Source organism: Kwoniella europaea, chromosome 1, assembly GCF_036810445.1.
Source record: "Kwoniella europaea PYCC6329 chromosome 1, complete sequence".
NCBI lineage: Eukaryota > Fungi > Basidiomycota > Tremellomycetes > Tremellales > Cryptococcaceae > Kwoniella > Kwoniella europaea.
In genome coordinates, this window is record NC_089487.1 from 6,669,690 (window position 1) to 6,690,261 (window position 20,572).

The 20,572-nt window shown below is 42.6% G+C and overlaps 9 protein-coding genes across 9 annotated transcripts; 5 read left to right on the forward strand and 4 right to left on the reverse strand.

Moving 5' to 3' along the window:
- Nucleotides 1–239: 239 nt before the first annotated feature.
- Nucleotides 240–1,024, forward strand: V865_002540 (uncharacterized protein; the record flags this gene model as incomplete). Its single annotated transcript, XM_066226341.1, has 2 exons — nucleotides 240–432; nucleotides 546–1,024. 2 exons carry the CDS (start codon nucleotides 240–242, stop codon nucleotides 1,022–1,024), a joined length of 672 nt encoding a protein of 223 aa, XP_066082438.1.
- A 1,614-nt stretch (nucleotides 1,025–2,638) lies between these two features.
- V865_002541 (uncharacterized protein) lies at nucleotides 2,639–4,496 on the forward strand (the record flags this gene model as incomplete). Its single annotated transcript, XM_066226342.1, has 11 exons — nucleotides 2,639–2,715; nucleotides 2,793–2,892; nucleotides 2,958–2,995; nucleotides 3,070–3,190; nucleotides 3,271–3,417; nucleotides 3,489–3,515; nucleotides 3,593–3,741; nucleotides 3,818–3,880; nucleotides 3,948–4,047; nucleotides 4,128–4,229; nucleotides 4,323–4,496. The coding sequence occupies 11 exons, from the start codon at nucleotides 2,639–2,641 to the stop codon at nucleotides 4,494–4,496; spliced, it is 1,098 nt and encodes a 365-aa protein (XP_066082439.1).
- Nucleotides 4,497–4,814: 318 nt separating this feature from the next.
- Nucleotides 4,815–6,355, reverse strand: V865_002542 (uncharacterized protein; the record flags this gene model as incomplete). Its single annotated transcript, XM_066226343.1, has 6 exons — nucleotides 4,815–4,944; nucleotides 5,083–5,263; nucleotides 5,353–5,625; nucleotides 5,720–5,902; nucleotides 5,978–6,082; nucleotides 6,160–6,355. The coding sequence occupies 6 exons, from the start codon at nucleotides 6,353–6,355 to the stop codon at nucleotides 4,815–4,817; spliced, it is 1,068 nt and encodes a 355-aa protein (XP_066082440.1).
- Nucleotides 6,356–6,826: 471 nt separating this feature from the next.
- Nucleotides 6,827–7,791, reverse strand: V865_002543 (uncharacterized protein; the record flags this gene model as incomplete). Its single annotated transcript, XM_066226344.1, has 6 exons — nucleotides 6,827–6,937; nucleotides 7,055–7,141; nucleotides 7,209–7,323; nucleotides 7,385–7,414; nucleotides 7,500–7,545; nucleotides 7,734–7,791. The coding sequence occupies 6 exons, from the start codon at nucleotides 7,789–7,791 to the stop codon at nucleotides 6,827–6,829; spliced, it is 447 nt and encodes a 148-aa protein (XP_066082441.1).
- A 528-nt stretch (nucleotides 7,792–8,319) lies between these two features.
- V865_002544 (uncharacterized protein) lies at nucleotides 8,320–9,250 on the reverse strand (the record flags this gene model as incomplete). The annotated part of the gene is made up of 5 exons (XM_066226345.1): nucleotides 8,320–8,350; nucleotides 8,429–8,479; nucleotides 8,548–8,866; nucleotides 9,005–9,113; nucleotides 9,206–9,250. The coding sequence occupies 5 exons, from the start codon at nucleotides 9,248–9,250 to the stop codon at nucleotides 8,320–8,322; spliced, it is 555 nt and encodes a 184-aa protein (XP_066082442.1).
- A 386-nt stretch (nucleotides 9,251–9,636) lies between these two features.
- Nucleotides 9,637–10,516, forward strand: V865_002545 (uncharacterized protein; the record flags this gene model as incomplete). The annotated part of the gene is made up of 5 exons (XM_066226346.1): nucleotides 9,637–9,658; nucleotides 9,729–9,805; nucleotides 9,883–9,933; nucleotides 10,045–10,175; nucleotides 10,300–10,516. The coding sequence occupies 5 exons, from the start codon at nucleotides 9,637–9,639 to the stop codon at nucleotides 10,514–10,516; spliced, it is 498 nt and encodes a 165-aa protein (XP_066082443.1).
- A 290-nt stretch (nucleotides 10,517–10,806) lies between these two features.
- V865_002546 (uncharacterized protein) lies at nucleotides 10,807–12,505 on the reverse strand (the record flags this gene model as incomplete). Its single annotated transcript, XM_066226347.1, has 5 exons — nucleotides 10,807–11,421; nucleotides 11,491–11,820; nucleotides 11,884–11,957; nucleotides 12,026–12,056; nucleotides 12,155–12,505. 5 exons carry the CDS (start codon nucleotides 12,503–12,505, stop codon nucleotides 10,807–10,809), a joined length of 1,401 nt encoding a protein of 466 aa, XP_066082444.1.
- A 1,695-nt stretch (nucleotides 12,506–14,200) lies between these two features.
- V865_002547 (uncharacterized protein) lies at nucleotides 14,201–16,081 on the forward strand (the record flags this gene model as incomplete). The annotated part of the gene is made up of 8 exons (XM_066226348.1): nucleotides 14,201–14,252; nucleotides 14,368–14,623; nucleotides 14,838–15,020; nucleotides 15,170–15,390; nucleotides 15,451–15,467; nucleotides 15,524–15,579; nucleotides 15,646–15,858; nucleotides 15,964–16,081. The coding sequence occupies 8 exons, from the start codon at nucleotides 14,201–14,203 to the stop codon at nucleotides 16,079–16,081; spliced, it is 1,116 nt and encodes a 371-aa protein (XP_066082445.1).
- Nucleotides 16,082–17,753: 1,672 nt separating this feature from the next.
- On the forward strand, nucleotides 17,754–20,241 carry V865_002548 (uncharacterized protein; the record flags this gene model as incomplete). Its single annotated transcript, XM_066226349.1, has 6 exons — nucleotides 17,754–19,481; nucleotides 19,561–19,617; nucleotides 19,680–19,701; nucleotides 19,774–19,817; nucleotides 19,879–19,951; nucleotides 20,027–20,241. 6 exons carry the CDS (start codon nucleotides 17,754–17,756, stop codon nucleotides 20,239–20,241), a joined length of 2,139 nt encoding a protein of 712 aa, XP_066082446.1.
- Between the last annotated feature and the right edge of the window lie 331 nt (nucleotides 20,242–20,572).

Genomic DNA, 20,572 nt, shown 5'->3' on the forward strand with positions numbered 1-20,572 from the left:
GCTTCAAGGTGATCGGTTGTGTTGACGTCAATCACTGCCAAGAAATTTGATTCCGTCGATAATTCAGAGCATATTGGAGGCATTCTCAACGTATACGATCCTTTCTTGCATTACCCACCCATGCTTGCATGTTTACATTATGCATACCTGATCATACTTCTACAAAACCCTCTGTCGCTGTAGATCTAGTTAGCCTGCATACAAAGGTGTTCTGCAGTCCGAAAACTTTCGACACGGAGATGGCATCACCATCTTTCCCAAATATCAAGCACAAACCAAACCTCGCTGTAAATACAATCTTACCATCCCAGATATACACCATAGATGGATTCCTCACTCCCTCAGAGGTGAAAGCCGTACGGAACTGGATGGACGGAGTGGTGATGGAGGGACCTAAACCGCCTGGTAAAGGGGAAGCAGAACGAACAGCAAGTAAGTGGTTCAAAGCTATATCACTCTACAGTAGATACTTTGACGAGATTGGAAAGTGAGAGAAACTCCTTCTGACTTTTGATCTTGGTCTTGATCTCAATTCATTGGCTTAGGAAGAGGTTCCCTCAATTCACCTGAGATATCCACCATTCTCCTGAACCTCCTCTCCCCCTACATCCCCTCTTTATCACCTAAATACGCCTCCCCAACACCGATACTATCCCCTAATATAAGAGTATATCATTATCCTACTGGAACATATTTCAGATGTCATTACGATTCGCCTACTCTCGATCCTTCTTCACGTAGATTAAGTTGTTGGACCATACTTGTTTATTTATCAGATTGTAAAGGGGGTTCAACGACTTTCTATACTGGTACACACGATACTGGTTCATCTAAGAAAACTAAAAACAAGGGCAAACAGAGGGTGGAAGAGGAAAAGGGAAAGGGGAAGGTATCGGTCGATCCTAAAGCTGGTAGATTACTATTGCATTGGCATGGAATGTCAGGAGGAGGATGTTTGAAACATGAAGGAGAAGAGGTGAAGGAGGGCGACAAGTGGGTTTTGAGAACGGATGTTTTGGCTTAACGAGGACCATCAGGTGCACGAAGAATATGTTGTAATCACGTCTTTAACGATCATATGTATACTGCTACACGAGATACACCGAGACATTTCAGTATCGGTGAACCAGCGTGGTAGTGATCTGTTGTGTTAAGCATATTGCTTGAAGACCTCTCGCTTAATCCTCTAAATACTCAAAGCAGGACTCTGTACCTACTACCTCCTCCGTACCTCGCACATCCCAGGACGAGATCATCTTATTCCGAAAAATGAATCGATCGATTACGAAAGAACCCCAATTGCCAGACTCCCAGCTCCTGACGAGAGCTTAACTTATCTCTTTCGGGACCTTCACATTCCTTTTGGAATAGCTATGCAAGTCATCGTCAAGGACGAGTATAGAAGTTAGATGACATCAGAAATCGGTGTATCGCACTGCTAAATTTCCCCCCTATAATTGTGGTTCATCGGAGGATGTGGTGGTGGGTTTTAAGAGGCCGTTCCTCGTGAGGTTTTATCCGCCTGTCTCTTCGGGTTTTCATCCAAGTATACCAATCATCCTCTAGAGGGGATATACTGGTACGAGTCCTTGAGTTCCGCTGGGATACGGGATACTAGGGGAAGTCTCAAGCGATCGAGTTCTCTTCCATCGGTAACCGTAAAAAATCGATTTACTATTCGTACATCCATACAATTCTGAATGAAGCAATCTAATCGACGAGAAACGATTAATGATTCCGTTCAATTCCCCATCCAGATCGATTCGATTTCCTAAAAAGCCAAAGAAAGTCATATGCATATTCAAGCACGTACCATGGATATCTTGGTGGCTGAACAAGTTAATGGCGGTTCTGTTCATTTCGAAACTTGTTTCACCACCTAAGGTGTACTGTATGTTCTCTGCAATTCACAATACAGTACAAGTAAGCATAGTAAAACGCCACTGCATTTTGCTTTCGATGTCGTACGGTAAGATTTTGGAAGGATGGCTTTTCTGGAAAACCCAGGAAACCAATAATAATGCATAAAACTATAAATAACGTAAGGAAGATCGATCTGAAAATCCCAAATTCGTCATGAAAAGGTTAAATAGACGGATTCTAACCCTGAAACAGAAAAGATGCCGCAGCGCACAGACTACAAAAGACAAAAGAACTCCGTCTTCGCCTTTGCCAAAGAAGATCTTTCTGAATTTCTACTTCTCAATTAAAGTTTATGCGCCGTACCTCGAAGGGCAAGAGGGGGGGACTAACTGTAACTAACCAGGTACAAGTTACAACCAACCACCGAAATGTGAAACCTCTTTTCTTGCTTTGGCTCCAACGGTCAAAATGGTAAGGATTCATTTTGAAAGAGAAGCGAGGACTACTGAAAGATGAATATTTATAACTTACAACGAGCGAGAGTGAATTGATATGTAATCCTCCTCTAAGACATTTCGAAAACGCTTCCCATATCAGTACTATTAATTCTCTCAATTAACTCATTGAATCATCTCTGGTAGTGATCATCGATCGCAGATAGGTAGAGCTGGTCTCTATCACATACATAAGTTCATAAGCAGTTCTCGAAGAAATTATCCAACCCCTTCAGCTCCTTAAATTGCTACAGTAGAAGCACAAGATAATTCACAATACGATGTCATCGGTAGAGGAAATCGCTCGAAAACAAGTGACGGGGAACCTCGGTTCTCATTTATCACCACTTATTCTTGGGTGAGTATATCATCCACCCTCCTCATGAAAACGAAGCACAGGGAGGATACTAATTCATATTGTGTCGTGGATCACAGTATGGCGGTAGATGGTTTACTCATGGGAGTAGCGATCAACCAATTTATAAGATGGTGGAATCATTCGAAGAAGGAAGCCAGACATATACGGTTTTTACTTGTATGTCGTTCTTATTTGTCCGTACTGTACATCACAATACTGATAGTATCGTTGGGATAATGTAGTACCTAGCATCGTTCGGTGCTATTTGCGCAACGATCTTGTAAGTATTTTGATCATATCTCACTCAGATTGTATTGCATTTCAAAGCTGATCTTACGTTGTTAATTGGTTTAGTACATGGGCAACCACATTACACATGTTCTCATATAGTTATGGATCATATTCTCAATTTATCAAATGCGATTGGATAGCATGGTATGGTATCTTAGATCCATTGACTAAAATCAGTATTCAGGTGAGTTCATCACATCCGCCTCTCCCACGAGACATCAACAGATGGTTGACTGACTGACTGACTGATTGGTTGGTTAATAGGCATTCTACGCTGAAAGAGCATGGAGAATCAACAAGCGAAATTACATTATCTTAATTGCCATCGGGATTTGTCTGTGTTTGTCAGTGACTGGTTCAGTGGGATATACATTCATAACTAGGACAAAAACTATGAATGATTTCGATATGGTAAGTTGACTCATCCTCGTCATATCGTACGGTACATCCAGGTGCGAAGTGCTAATGTAATATCATCATAGACCGCCAACATATTCTTCTACCTATGGGTGAGTGAGAATCTCAAAATATAATCTATCAATATAAGTATAAGAAGCAAACGAATCTGACCTGCAGTATGATTCAGCCCGGAGCATGTATCTCAGCGGATATCATCATAACCTCCTCAATCATCTATGGACTTTACCACTCTCGATCAGGTATAGATCATACCGACAGATTGGTCAAGAGATTAATGAGGATCTCGCTCGAAGCTCAAATTCCACCTACCCTCGTGTAAGTCATATATACTTGCCTTCCCGTTCACAGGGCAGCTGTTTAAACATATTGATACTTTTTTTCCATCTTTCAGCGCTTTATTATTTTTCTTGCAATTTGCTGCAGAGTCAATGTCAAGTATCGTACAATTCATTGCGTAAGTTCACCGCCTCCTCAATGCTGTATACATACCTCGCTACAAGTTACTGATTCTGGATTTCCAGTATTATCCACCCCAAGGTTTATTTAGTGGGTTGCCTAGCAGTGCTCAACAGTAGAGAAGATCTTCGAAATGATCGCAAGACATCATACGTCTATGCTTCTGTAAGTAAACCCCACATCCCCTATTTGATTGTTCGTCTTCGTCGCGCGAAAAGCTAATTATGATAACTTTCCGTGTGTAGGGAGGATCGTATGGAACTTCCAGTTCTGGTTCCGGCTCAAAGGGGCTAACAAAGATGCCAGCCAGTGGCGGTATAACAATCGAGACGGAGACTTATATTTGTGTGAGTGTTGCCTACAATAACGGCCACCAAATCTTCGTAGAACCGAGGGATATCAAATACTGATATGTATGGTTTTTTATCGTTCTGCCGTAGTCCGATGGAGGTTTGGTAGTTGCTCGACCAGGACTTAACAGGTCTTTCACAGATGTCAAGGATACTTCCATAGCTGGTTCAGACGAGACACATGCCTTTGATGCCGGGGCTATAGCACTGGCTGAGACTGGTGCGTTGGGTACACCGTTGGAATTCGAAGTGAAGTTGCAATAATCGAGTGTAGAATAGATGGAAGAAGATAACAACTAAAAGGAAAGGTTCACCGGTCTTGGTACTTCAATCTTTGTATTCGCTGAATGGGAATAGGAATTCTGTACTTTGTTACAGTATGTACCTTGTACAAAACAGATACAGTATTACATTGTATGTTACATTACTTCAGATACTCGTACAATTTCTAGCTAGCTATCCGGATGGTACAAATCAAATCGTATCGAACGATAACACAGCAATTGTAATGATAAAAGATTGTGGTACCGAGTTCAAATTTTTTCCCATATCGTGAAATATGTTTTATGATTGCGTTCATGCCTAATTGCCATCTTGCTTGTTCGCACTATCGAATATCTTCTTCAATTCCTTATCTTGAGCTGCCCATTGTTTGAAATCCCATTGTTCAGGACAGACTTTTCGACTCGCTTCGATATCCCTTATAAAGTAACTATGGTTGGAGTGATGTCAATGCATATTAGCTTCGAGCCGCAACCATGAATCCAAGACTAAGAGGGAGACTCCCGTACTTCCTATCTTGATGTTGACCAATGACAGTGTCAAGTACGATCTGACCAACTCGACTCACCCATCGACATATGATTTGTAATTCAACCACAGTGGTTCCCAAACTTCCTTACTATGTTTCTCAGAGTAAAAGTCCTCTTTGGTCAATCCTAGTGTGACTACGTTTTGATTACTAAGTTTCGAAAGTTCCTCGGCCATTTGCAAGGGAGTGATAGAATCGGAACAGATTTGGATATCTTTGCCTACAATTACACCATGCCATGTCAGTCAGCAGGTCAATTTACAGCTGAAGTACAGCTGTGGAGCACAGTCCCGTACAGTAATGACATACCACTCCAAGTTTTATGATCCAAAAAAGCCTTCTTCACCCAAACTCCCGTTTGTTCCACCGCATAACTTAGTATAGGGGTATCATCAGGTAAGGGCCAGCCCAAAACCCATTTATCACCTTGATCGTCTTTCGTGAGGTAATTGAACTTGTAGATATTGGAGAAATAGGTACATGCGTAGATGTTGGTGTGGTGAAGATGATGGTGTATACCGTGTGGGGTGTTGGGGGGATGGGAGGCATGGCCTGAATAGGTCGATTTGATATATTTGGCGACTAAATCGAATCATCAATGGGTCAGAATGTAGTTAGAAGACTAGTCAACTGTTTCTTCAAGTGGAATAAATTATATAAATACTAGTATACTCACCTTCAGCCTTACTTTGAAAATACGGTACTTTCCTATCCTCCTCTTCATATCCGTCCAAAGCTGAATATACGATATGTCCCACGCCAGCCTCCTTACATGCGTCAACGAGAGCTTTAACCTGTTCGTATTCTGCTTTCGTCGCTGCTTCTGTATCTCCATTTACAGTGGGTACGATAGAGTTGTCTGCAGAATCACCGGTCACCGACCATCAGCATATCGACTCGTGGGTCAAAAGACAATTGGGTCCAGCATACTTACAATCAGAGTTTATGAAAGCTCCGTCCATTCCCAACAGATGTTGTTTGTAGCTCTGTTCTTCACCTAAATCACCTTGAACCATCTTCACCCCAAGCTGAGTAAGTTCTGATATATACCATCGTCAGCTTGGTGGACAATCTGAAGTATTGTATGATAGTTTGCAACACCCAACCGGAACTTACCTTTCGCCCCTTTACCATCGGTATTTCTAGTAACTCCCCATACCATGAATCCGCCATCTCCGATCAATTCCTTACATACACTCCTACCTTGATCTCCCGTAGCTGTGAATACAACGACCTTGATGGGGTCAGGTGCGGTACCAGCTGCCATTTTATTGGGGTTGAGGGGTCCAAGTAATTGATCAATCTTCTCCATGGTTCAGCGATAAGACAGTTATTGATCGTGCTGTGATTATGAGAGTACAATTGGGTGAAATCAGTATTTGTGAGTGAGCAGATGATGGTCTGTCTCCAAGCAGGTACATTATTTATAGATGGTCTTTCGACACGCTGACCCAGCGTCTGAAGCTCAAACTGTCATCTGATGAAGGAATGTGTAGGAAGAGGTAAGACGAGTGGAGTACGTAGTTATGGTTATCGTACGTACATCAGCCGATCAGATCTGGAGCTAGTTAGTGCCTTCATGATCGATCCCACAATCGAAAGATCTCTTATGATGTTCCAGCCATACATCAGCACTTAGATATCCATGACCCTACATATAGATATACAGGTCTGTTCCCCACCTATATGGTGATAGGCATCCTTGACTTCTGGGGAAGGGCCTCTGTGTGATTTCTCACACTGTCATTTCGATCACAGGCGTATAATCAGGTATGGTATACTATCATACGACCCCAATCCTTCCCTCACTTATCGCAATAATCGTTTCTCCCTTTGACAGGGCAACAGCATAAACGCCAGAGGTAATTATAAAGTAAATTGCACAGTCGACGGTCTACGTCGAAGGAGTCAACACATGAAATGTCAGGATGTAAACCTTACGTGATCGATTCTTGTCTTGTTACGTGACGCAGATTGGGATGATCTGAGAGATGCCGCATACTGTACTCACCTGATATACCATTATGCCTATAAATCCAGTTAGGAAGTACAGTAAAATTCGTAACATGATCGAACGATGTACAGGTGTGTTTACAACCTATGGGAGATAAGTTAAATTTCATGATCTTTCGTTGATTAAGAAGGGAAAGTGAAGAAAAACTTACGATGGGTAATGGTAATTCCAATGCCAAAGCGGATAAACCAAGTACCAGAGTGAATGTTTGTAGTAAAGGAACGACAACTACTAGGTTGACTAGTGGTTGGGTATTTCCACCTGGTCTACAGAATATGTACAGGTTGAGCTTTACGAGAATCACATGATACGAGGTTTGAAGCTTACATCAATCCTGCTGGTCCGAGTGTACCACCGCTGTCAGACACAGTTTTCGTTAGCGTCTATCTCAAACCAGAAGCAATAGAAATGAGTTGAACCTGTGGTCGGAATATAAACTCACATCATGTCCCAGAAGAATTTTCTATACAAATAAGCCCAGAAAGAGGCTACAGTACTCGCAATGCAACCATGTCATAAGCATCATATGATCGTTACTGTTCGCTTGGGTACTGAGAAATTAGTGTCGATAAGAATGGGACTTACCCCATACCATATCTACACAGATTCATCAGCTTTCTCACCTACATAGGAATTCGCACTATAATAGCATGAGCTAGGACGGAAATTGACTTACACACAGCAGAGGTGAGAGCGAGTAATCTCCCCCATTGATGCCAGATCAATTTACCCATTTTGATTACTGAATTTAACAAACAAACAAACTAAAAGATAGAAGATCGCAACCTAGTGGTGAAGAAAGAAGAGATATCTACCGTCAAGGTATAGTTATCTCACTGACCAGCAGCTTACCGAAAGAGATATAACCATAAAGAAAGAAGGAAAGAAAGGTAGTAAGAAGAAATGATGGCTCGCCACTGGCAAAGAAGAAAAAACATCTTTTGACATTCATTAGTCCTTGGGTATATATGCGTGTATGCATTGTAAGCTGTGAGATCTGGTGAGTATGCATGATGAGATATTGCCAAGATACGTCAGTTAGCTATGTTAATTTGTAGCACTGCAATACGGAATAGGATTCGTTTGATATCACCGTTCCTTGGTAACCATCCTTTTGGTCGGTAGTTACCACTTGACACTAAGTGGATTTCAAAGGTTATGCAAAGATAAGATGTGAGATGCATACAAGCCGTTCTGTTCCGAAATGAAACATACTTTTACAACCAGGAAGAGTGATACAGATAACGTTTTGAATAGATATCTTATAGGATTGAAGTGAGGGTGGAATAACTCCTACATAATTCACGGACCGATTGTTAGCGCTCAGATCGCTTACTTGATTTGTTGAAGAGAAGTATGAGATGAACATACGATATTAGAAGTACAAGAACTTGTATCAATGCCCAAAGAAATGGAACCCATCTAATGAAGTATCGCATCGATAAGTCACTTATATCCGATGGGTATGGTGAAGGAGGATTCAGACTTACGTAGACATACTGAATCCTCCCGCCGAATATATTGCAGCAAGTGCAAACCCGACTACCGTAGCTGATATCAAGCTTATCCCAGAAGCAATCACAACTGATATGAGGGGCAAGATGAATATAGGCCATAAAGGTGGTTTCTTACTTCGTTTCCTTGCTATCTTCTTTTTGTTCAACGACGGATCATTTCGATTACGATCAGACGGCTTATCACGATAGGTCGTCATGTTGATGAAAATGGTGAGGGACGCGTATATCGAACATATTAGGAATAATGAGCCGAGTAGGAGCAAAGTCCAGTATAGGGTGAAATGCCATATTGCTATTTGAACAGTAAAATGTGATGGTTAGCATACCAATTATATACATATCGACCTATGTGGAGGGGTCTGAAGCGGTGGGGAGGAAGGTAAAGATGAAGTTTTGATTAGGGATGGGGAGGTGATATTCATTGACCCACCCTCGGCTTCATATAGGAATATACCTCTCTGATTTGTCGTATCGTGCAGAGTTGGGAGATAAAGCGATGGGAAAGAAGGTGTGGTATATCCATCGGGAACAGAGACAGCCTATTGACAGTAAAAAGAGGATCAGATATGATGCGTTCAGTTTTGGGAGGTTTGTCGGAGATGATATGAGAGAAGATAGACATGACACTCACCCCTCTTCCCCTAGCTGGATCAAGGGCTGAGGAAACACCTCCCATAATGGTATCGATCAACCTCCTATATCCTATACGTAATTGCGTAACGGACGATCGCTGGGAGTAGGTGCTATATGTTCATGTACATGGTATTGTGTTATATTTGCAGGTGGTATCGGGAAGCACAAGTGAAATGATAAGTATGTTTAGGTATACATATGCGTGTATAGGACAAGAGGCGTGAGTAAGGAATTCGATGCTTGTCTTTCATCAGCTGAAACCGTAAACAATAGAAGTGTCATGAGTAGTGATTTGATCCCGTCCAGATGGTCTGTGCCTGGCAATCGTCATTCAATCATCAGCACACATTACATTTATACATCTGTAACCTGTGTCCTCGTAAATATCGCCTGTGGTACTGTACTGACTGGCCCAGACAATAGTCCAAGATGGTAACAGCAGCTGATATAGGTGAGTACGCAAAGTCCTTTTTCCAATGATGAATGAATATACTGCGGCTAAATCAAGCTACAATGATTAGGCCCAATCTCATCGCAGTATGCAGCTGCAGCGACAGTCCCATTGATCAAATCGCCTTCGTTATGGTTACCTAAACCGGTGAGTCCATGCCCCAAGAGATTTCATTCGCTTGGAAGTGTGTGGCTAATCATTCCTTATATTACCTCACTTTCTAGATCGAAATGCCGAATGATATCCACCCTTTGCCAGAGGATATAACGGCCTACGTGAGTGTTCGGTCCTCTGGTAGCTTTGAGCCTGGAGACCCAAACATCTGGTCTATATGTGGTAAATAAAAGTAGATGTTCATGCTAATATCTGCTTGATAATTTGTCCAGTTCGTTTACCCATTCACACTAGAGGAACACGTCCTATCCGTACATCCTTCACCTTCCGAGATTATCTCTCAAAGACGAGCGAGGAACGCCGAAATACTTCATAAGCGGGAGGTTGAGGAAGAGCAGAAAGAGTGAGTATGCGACTGACTATACTCTGTACTACCTGGACGGTGGAAGCGGATATCAGATCATAGTACTGGACTTGAGAGTTCAATTCAGCTGATATCATATTTCCATTGTTTTACCATGATGTAGGAAAGAAGCTCTAAGAAAGATCGCTCCTGGATATAATCCATCTTCGGTCCTCCTCCCTTCATCCTCATCTTCAAATACACCTAAACCTACTCAATCCATACCATCCACATTCGATTCTCTCATGCAGAACACCTCGCAGCAGCAGGGGAACGGTGGAGCGATAGATCCGATGGATGATCTGGTATCTCAGTTGGAAGAGATGGAAGCGAAGAGATGAAGATCAGGTCAAGTAGACTTTAGGTTTCACTTTTGTAAATTAGTGACATGTTGTATGAACAGAGAAACGTATAGAAGCCGGTTATCGCGGTGCATTCAAGCCCTCTATGGTGTTCTCTCGATATGTTGGATCCAGCCATGGAACACCTATTCTCAATTTATCGAATCGACTTTTGATTCTTCTGAGTGGGAGAGTATACATGTGGTCACCGGGAATAGAGCGGTACATCTCTAAAACAGATGCTCGGTACCCTCATACAAAAGATCCTATCATACTGATACACTGTACAATTATACAAATCCACCTTGACACCTGTCTAAATTTCTATCTTTTCCTCTCTTACTTTCCAACCACTGCTTACTTTGTATCAAATCATCAGTGTTCAATACATTCTGACCCGTTTCCCAAAGTACTCCCCACATCTTAACCTTCAACCAATTCGAAGTACCTATCAACCCCCACCATCTACTCTTTATACCTTTCTCTTGCGCAGTGGAAGTATATCTCTTTAACCTACATCGTAGGGTATCTTTTGTACCCCTCGGTCCCAGCGGCAGGGAGATAAAATGAAAAGAGGGTATGATCGAGAAATAATATTTGAATGGCAATTTTGATGAAGCCATCGGTGAGATTTCTTTACTCCATTCTACATTCACTGAAGGTCCGTTTTCGCTCTCGGGAATCATGATAGGTTTATGGAGGGTAAGTAAAGGAGCGTCGTAGAACACATATCGGACAGATTGATGATATACTTCAGATAGCGGTGTGGACCCCGTACCGATTATGAGTAATGGACCGTGATGCCATGTCGAAGAAGTTGTATTGTAGTAGGTTAGGTAGTTTTTGGAAATGAATGGTTGGAGTGAGTCTAAGAGATATGGCCAAATTGATTCACCATCGCGTTTCTACCCAGTGGAAATCACAAATCAGCATTGACAGCGTCTATGTGATATTTGTCATCGTAGATGACCTACCATATCGATCAATATGGCTACTTCGTTAGTTGGATCTTTATCATATATCCCTGTCGAACCATCTCCTGCCGCAGTGCTATTCCGGTTATTCCTATCTAAGATATCTAATAAGGGTTCGAGATATAATTTCTTCAATGTCCTCTGCGCTTTCAGATCTTTCAAATCGTGACCTGCAAGTAAAGTCAAAGAAGGGTCGAGTGTTGAGTTGGAGCTTAGGGTTGAGAAATTGGAGGAAGAGTAACCGGGTTTAGGAGATAAAGCTGGAGCTGGGGCTGGACCAAGGTATGTGTCTATCTCAATAAAGCCGTATCCTAAACTGAGAGCGAGGTTCTAAGATTCGAGAAGATCATTCAGCTTGTGATATCATAGAATATTAGAGAGGGACCGACTTACCAAAGCGTCCCCTCCCTGCATCTCATCATTATGACTATTCGCTGATATCATCCTATCGGGGATTGACGATACGTCTAAAAAGATACGTTTTGATCAGATTAGATATACAATACATGATTGAATAGATATGAGGTGAACTCACTCTTCCCGTAATGTTTATCAATATATGGATGCTAACATTAACAAACCAAAATCAGCCTTTTGCCCACGTCGGGAAACTTCATAAATTCGAGGCTTCGATATATTATTGATTCTGTCAGATTGGACTCACTTTGATCCAACTCTCTTCTCGTCCTCCCCACCTGAATACAATTATCATCACCACCATCACCATAAAACCTGTTATCGATATGACAAAGCATCTTGATAGATATCTGATGATTGATCCTCTGCGCTTTTTGGTGATTAGAAGGGGAGTCAAGGAGTTCGCTGGATACAGATCATTAGGTCGGATAGGGGAAACCTCATTGACATTATCTTTCGGCTGAGCCCTTGAAAATCGAAAGATATTTTCAATGTCGGATAGACTGGACATTACGGGTCTATCGTTTCCTCCCCTGTCCATTCCTTCTTCTAAAGCATCCTGAGAGGTAACGATACGCAGTCCGCCTCCATTAGTCATTGGACAATCCCAATGGATCGATTGGATCTTGAAGAGTTGTCTAGGCCGGAAGGCTGCAAACCTCTTTTCCCTCTGCGATTCAGACGTCGATAAGCTACCGAGAGTCGATATACACAATCGTGGAAGACACAGAGGTCACTGAGCAGACAGACTAGATGAAGTAAGTCGAACTGAGATAGAATAGATAATATCAAATCATCTTAATACGATCAGAAGAGAATGCACGTTTGAATAATCACAGTTTGAGTGGGTCAAAGACCATCAGGCACCGAACGTTGTCGGTCACAGCCTACACTAACACCACAGCACTACTGTCGTACTGTACAGTTATGCCTTCAAGTCCCACCGCATTTTTCATCCCTCTTCACTTCTGTGGTCTACCCATCTGATTTTAATCATCCATCCTCGACAAAATTTTCATGTTGAGCACCCGAATGAACTAATCTCCTGTGCAGCATTTCAAAGGATCTGTCGTGTACGAATACTCTGGTGAAACTCATGTTTCAGACGCGTGTACTTGGAAGTGTAGGTCGTATGTGTCAAATGGCGACAAAATCTGACTGCTTCGACACAGATCGAGGAGAATGGGTATGTGAATCAAAAGGGGATACTGCTGCTGATACTTCGTGAGTAGTATTATTGATCATATGTTTGGACAAATCAGACGTAAATTTGCGAAGATCAAAACCAGAAGGAGAAGTAAACATCGACCCAACGGACATCTCAGCTATCCAATTCAAGCAAGCTTCAAGACATCTTCGCTCACTACTTCTAGCCACACCAACTCTGTCGGGTCCCGATTATCTTCATCCTTTTATCTCTACAATTCCAGCCGACGAAAAAAGAAGGCGACGTAGGCTGATTCCAGTTCAACTTCTCAGGGTCAAGTCATATGATAAATAGGGTTTTGACTGTAGAGTATTTACCTCCACTTGCGTGGTCCAGTTCACACGACTGCGTTCTTTACCTTACTTGAACTACTCTGTATTAGCGAGAGAGACGATTTCTCACGTATACGCTAGGCTGGGTAACTGATCACCGATGAATCACTGACATGGTACTTGAGGTCGCCCGCTGATATAACATTCATAGTGGTGCAGGATATGCGAGACAACAGGTAAAGTTTTCTTCCTATCAATCCCTTCATACTAGGTCGACGTAGGCTACCATGACCATGTACTACCCTCGGGCTTACAAGCTTCCAAGGTGATGATTATAGTGTACTCGGTCATATCGGCCGTCTGTGTTTGCTTTGCTATGGAAGGAAGGTAAGCCCGAAGGCAATCTACTGTACTCGCTCGGCTGCGCCGTAGCCAGATACCGAGTAGACATCGTCCACCGTCATACGATTCACAAACCTAGTAGGATACTGTAAGGTTACCGTGACTACTCTCATTTGTATTATTGTTGAATATCAATGAACGGTCTAATGAATTAGAAAGTCTATATACATATTGCAGAACGAAACACGCCAAGGCCTGGCTTGGACGAGATTCCATCATTCCAAAGGACCCTCTCTGCCTTTTTTTGTTGTTGTCTTCTCAGAATCACACGCACTCCTGCCTCGACTCAACATAACCTTGTTCCTTCCAGTCACATTACATTGCTTCCACTTATTACTTCTCATCAATCCATCCAAACCCATACAATATCATACGTTTTACTATCAATCATTATTGGGTAGTGTGACACAGCATGTCGAAACCTGATGAGATACCTGCTCTTTCCTATATCCTCGAGCCGGCTTGTAAGTGATTTCTTCTACCTGTGTGATGTATGTATGATGTGAGCTGACGATATCACCAATTTGTCTTTACCACTATTCTTACAATCATGATCACTACAATACGATACACCTACAGTGGTAGCTTCCCTCCTTACCGTAGGATGCTTGTGGAACCGTCGAAAACCATCCGAAATCATCCAAGCCCATAATGTATCCGGAACAACCCCGATCCCCACCAACTCGTCAACGGACAATTCGTGGAATTGGAAAGAGATGAAGTTCTTCATTTGGAAAGTCAAAGTACCTTCGAATGAAAGGTTCAGGATGAATTTCTTTAGTAGATTTTTGGGGATGTTCCCCTTCTTGTTGGAAGTTTGGTATTGGCTTTTGACGTGAGTACTGACTTCGTCATCATGAATCTGTCTGTATCACCTGTATGAGATTTGAAAGAGATGAGATGAGATGAGAAGGAAGATTCTTTCTACCGTCCATCCTTCACTCTCACATAGTCCCAATAGGAGAACACCTTCTAAACTCTGCTTTCGAGCAGCATAAAATTTACATGGCGGTATGGCTAACACTGTATAACCCATTGCATGTCCTTAGCTACTGGATATATCAAATCGCTCGAGCAATTCAAGCATTAACGATGGGATCAGATTTCCGAGTCTTAGCTGAGAAACATGCTAGGCAACTTATCACCATCGAAAAAATCCTTCATATAGATATCGAGTTGGGTTTACAGAGATTTGTGATGAAGAAAGCATGGTTATTAACCTTCTTTAACAAGTGAGTGCGTTGTCTACCTGAAATTCCCTTCCTTGCACATGTTTTGACTTGATCTTACTAAATGTACATCATTTCATCTCATTTTATGTCATCTCATTTCATTCCTTCCTCACAGCGTAGAACTAACTCAACCTCCTCGACTCCACTAGGACATACGCCATGGTACATATCCCCGCTACCATCGCCTTCATGGCCTACTCATACCGATATTTCTCCCCTTTGATCTTCCAATCGACCAGAAGAACCTTGGTACTATGCAACTGCCTGGCATTTATAGTATTTTCAAGTTGGCCCTGTATGCCACCTAGATTGTTACCTTACGAAGAGTTCGGGTATGTCGATACGTTACATGCTGGAAAAGCTGCTAGTAGTGAGTTTCCACTTATAACTCTCAACTGGGTTGATGAGCTGATGTGATGGTATCTTACAGTTTGGACAACGAATAAAGTACGTGGTGCGAAACGATATGGTGAAAAATTGAGCTGACGATATCTTTTGTGCAGTTCCAGAACCAACTGGCCGCCTTCCCATCGCTTCATTTCGGATACAGCTTTGTGATGTATGTGATTACTCTAGGATCATGGAAAGGTCCTGCTAGCTGACATTACCTTTCTCGCTCATCTAGTGGTCTATCACTCTTCATTTACTCCCCTCACAAGCTTGTTCGAGCCATCTCACTATTCTACCCACTCCTCATCCTATTGGTAATCATGGCAACAGCGAATCACTACATCCTCGATGCGGTCGGAGGATTCTTCGTTACCATCGTCGCGCACCGGATCAATCGATTAGTATTGAATCTCAGACCAATCGAAGAATGGCTCTTCTGGTTGTTAAGGTAAACTGAGTACCTCTTCCCTTAAGTTCGGAGGTATTCGCTCGGACACAACGAACAATGCCACATAAGCTAATTCTTGTTTGTGTTTTCTGTAAATTTTCCTAGGTGCGAAAGACCAATGGATAAAGTCCAGTTTGATTCGATCATCCAAGGTGATAGCCTCATCACTGCGAGTCATAGAGATATGTCACAAAGACCTTTGATAAGTGGTAGTCCCGAATAAGCAGTCTAGGTACGATCAGTAAATATAATGAGATTGGTTTTTTATGTATCATGTGTATCATGTGTGTGTGATTTGCTCGAAGTCTCGGTACGGATCCAGGCGCATTTTGAGAGAAATGATGGATGGTGGAATTGATTGGATAGGAACGAGGTCATCATTGCGTAGTCTGATCCTACTATACTTTCCCCCCACCTTTAAGTTTTTGGTCGTGGTGCTGTTGTGGAGATAGGAAAGATTCGTTGTTTGCTTATAGGGATTGATCAATCTGTTCCTGTTGATAGGTACAGATACTCCATCTCATCTGACATTGGCATTGGTATTGATGGACCGATCACAACGGAGAACAATGAGCGAAAGAAAGCACAGGTATAGTTTAGCCGATTGGTGTCAGACCAAACTTTGTTTAACCGAAAGGTATGTGGTGCGGTGCGATGGTTGTGTTGCGGTTGTTGGGAAACAACGCTTGAAAAGCTGCATTGGTGTTTGGATACTACAGCTGCAAGAAAATTGATAAGCTTATTTCTGATATCTATCTACCCTTCTAAGAGTTAGGAACGTCAAATTACCGTGCAGGTTCTGTGTAGATAGTGACAAGATCGATACATTACTGAGATTCAACATTTCGATGTGGCTACTGTACCCTTGACCCCACTTTGATCGTAGAATAAAGTTTGTTTTCTTTTTAGTATCAATCACGTACCTTTCGACCAACAAGTAACGATCAATGCTCATTGCTCAACGCTGAGAAAAATCAAAGGACCTGTCTCACTGACTTGCCACGTACTGCCACCATGAGGAGGGGAAAGAGGGCACGGTCATCTCACCATCAAATACAACCGTTGTAAGGGCGAAAACAATATGATCAGCGCTTTTCTTGTAGGGTAAGTCAGTCAACAAAAGGGGCGAGGTATCTACCATCACCATCACTATCACCATCAAAACCAACCTCAGTGGATATCATCGTTATTGATTTTTGCGTAAATTTGGAAACAATGGATGAGCAATAAGGAAGATGAGAGTCAAAGTCAAAGGAATGTACGGTATCAAGTCGTTCAAAAAGATGAAGAGGGTTGTCAAGATATGAAACCACTGTGTTTGTTGATCTGGAATACACGACTTTTAGATTGATATATCGTCATCTTATTCGGTTTTGCATTGGGAAGTTGGAAAGAACAACAGAATAAAGTTACACACTGTTTGTTCTTAGCTCTACATATAGGAGAATAACAGTTTTTAGTAACGTTAAACTACCAGGTGAGTTGAGTTCTGCAAATATATAAAAAAAACTCAAGGACGACCTGTTTTACCTCTCCTTCTTCCATCTTAGTTTTAATCCAACTCCTTTTATTGCTTTTTCTTGACTTTTCTCGGTTTTACTTTATGATATACCCCTTTCATTTCTTTATACCCTTTTCGCCTATCTCCCATCGCCCTTCTTCACCGCCCCCCCACCCCCCCCCTTTTATCTCATCTTTCATCATTTTGGGGAAGACAATCCCTCGCCTTCAGTCTGTTTGTTTGTGTGGTTGTTAAAGTTCCATACCCAAATTAGTGGTAATCTTCCACCCCCAACACGCCCTAGAAACACGAGCTTCCCTTCTATCATCGCCCATCGTCCTTCCAAGGATCTATTAACTAATCAAGACTCGTGATAGTGGTAAAACATAACATCATGTCAGACTCGACTTCTTACCAACAGTTCTACTTTCCTCCTTCTTCCTCTTCAGTGTGTGACCCTCTCTCGTTTCCTTCCGCCCAACAATCAAAAAACGACAACGACTCGCAATCGTACCGTCATACCGGAAGCGACAATGGATCTCAAATACCTACAAGCACGATAGACGTGAATATCGATTATCAAGATTCATACCCTTATCCTCATCCTTATCAGGTACAATACCCTTATAATCCCACTTCTTCAACATTTGAATTCCAACAGACCACACAACCTGAATCACCTCCGTGTTCTTTCGATTATTCTCAACATACTTCTTCGTCACCTATCTCAGCCTCATTCTCTGTTCCTTCAAAATACTATCAGTCATATCCCATCGCTCAAGACACAAAGTCCAACACTGTACCATCGTCCTCGCCAACCCAGTATCTGCCCCAAGTAGGAGTGGCGAATTATCCATCTCAACCTGTAACGGACATAGGAGTTGATACATTCCCACCATCCAGTGCACAGCCACTGACAGTCTCCAAAGAAGGTCAAATGATGGAGAGAGGGTATGCTTGGCCTATGCCCATAGCTTTGGAAGGTAAGATGCAGGATATGCATTTGGAGAATCAGAGTGGTGGTGGGATGTGGCACAGCGCCGAAACTGGTCCGAGCGTTGTGAACGTGGCGAATGAAAAGAAATCACTCGAAACCCTCGATACCAGTACTTACCCTTCATCTTCCTCGAGCTCGTATATATCTCCGAGTATACCAACATGGGGAACGGAAACATCATCTTATCAAGTATCTACCACGCCACCGACTCAGCCTACTACTCCTCGACAGGCATTCATCTCCAAACCCTCATGGCAATCCTATACTTCACCTATCAACCATGGGTATCGACCTCAACTCTACCCACCTGACGAACCGAAAAATCGATATTCCTCATCTTCACCCACATTCCCATCTCACAAGCCGCCTACATCAATCCCACTCACCACTTCATTTTCTCTACCTACTCCTGTACCATCGACTCCGACATTCGTAGTAAGACCATCTCTCGATATGTTAACTACCAAAGTGGCTAAACCGAAGAGGAGGTTACCTACTCCACCGAGAATAAGCGGCTGGGTACCACCCGAACAGAGACCTTTACCTTCAAGCGATATGGGTGAAGAAGGTAGACCAAGAATGTTACCTGTCGTAACACCCCAATATTTCTCACCCACTCATCCTCACTCTGCCCAAAACACATCTTCCACTTCGACCATGATGACCCCTTCCGTACCTCGATCGATGTTCACGAAAGTATCAGTATCAGAGTGCGATACCTGTCTTCCACAGGTACAAACTCAGAGTCAAGATGCTTTCGCTTTCGCAATGTCGAATCCTCCCGACTCCTCCATCACCAACCTGACCCTGCCCTCCTCAACTCACCTAATGGCGATGGCCGAACCTCTATCGATCAATCCTCTATCACCATCCCAACCTCAACCTACCCCGTCGAGAGCAGTACTTTGCAAGAGGGACTTACTGACTCGACAGCCTTTTGACTCTTTTGGATCTAGCTCTGGCTCTTCCCGGCCTCGAACCGAGTCAGATGCGATAGGACAGAGGGGTAGACCGAGGTCAAAGGCTGGTACGGCCAAGAGGCCTTCGACGGGTGGGTCTACGTTGGGGATAGGAACTTCGAGGAGATGGAGGATCGAGCAGAAGCTCGCGAGTAGTGTTGGGATGGTGAGCTGACCCCTTCTTCCGGTGAAAGGGTAGAGCTGACGATCTCTCCATTTGTGTGTTGTTTGAACCTATTCTACAGAGGAGGTTCATGTGCCCGGATTGCGATGAACCGTTCACCAGGAGGAATGATCTCGAGGTGAGTTGGTTTCATGTCGAGGTAAAAGAATGAGATTGTTTGGCTGATAAGTGGTATTGTAGCGTCACCAGAGATCAAAACATAGTGAGTCAACTAGAATTTACAACGAAGATCGTAATGTACAAGCTGTGAAGCTGATGAAATGTTCATGAATAGCTGGTGAAACTCCGTTCGTCTGTCCGGGATGTGAGAAGGGCTTTGTAAGTCTAATCTGCAAACTTGAAAGAGTGGGATCAAGCTGATAATAACTCGTTATTGTAGAGCCGGAAAGACAAACTCGATCAGCATATCGAGAAAGTCCCGGCTTGTAAGGCTATCGCCCCACCTCGAGAGGGTGAGTAAAACCTTCGATTTTCGTTAGTGCGATATGACTGAGCTGATGAGATCAAGGTTCTTGGAACCCTTATAGAAAGAGTACGGAGACGGAACAACAACAAGGTTGAACTCATCCCTAATCCGCAATCTTTTCCTCACTCTCATCCATATCCTCATCCGCATACGAACTCGACCTCGAGTTCTTCCAGTCATCGATACGATATTCGGTTATACAATGCCAATATCGATGACAACGACTATCATCCGATGAGTGTTGCAACCCAACCAAATCAATCTTATTATGAGTAATTCACACTTTGAGAGGTCAGGAGAATTAGCATGAACGAGGAGATATGGAAATCAATGATAAATGGAAAAGCATCATCACGAACATACTGTAAATCAAATTAAAGGATATTCCGATCAGTCAGAACTTTCAACATATGTATGTAGAAGGATAAAGCAATCATTAGTAGTCAGATACGGTATGTGGGATACTCTTCTTCTTGACTTTTTGTACAATATGTTGTATATCACGAAAACCTTTGGATGTTACAATATGGGAACCAATGGGCATTTTATTTATGCTTGGAATATGCAAATCTTGAATTTTGCATTGATCAGTGGTCCAATATTTCTA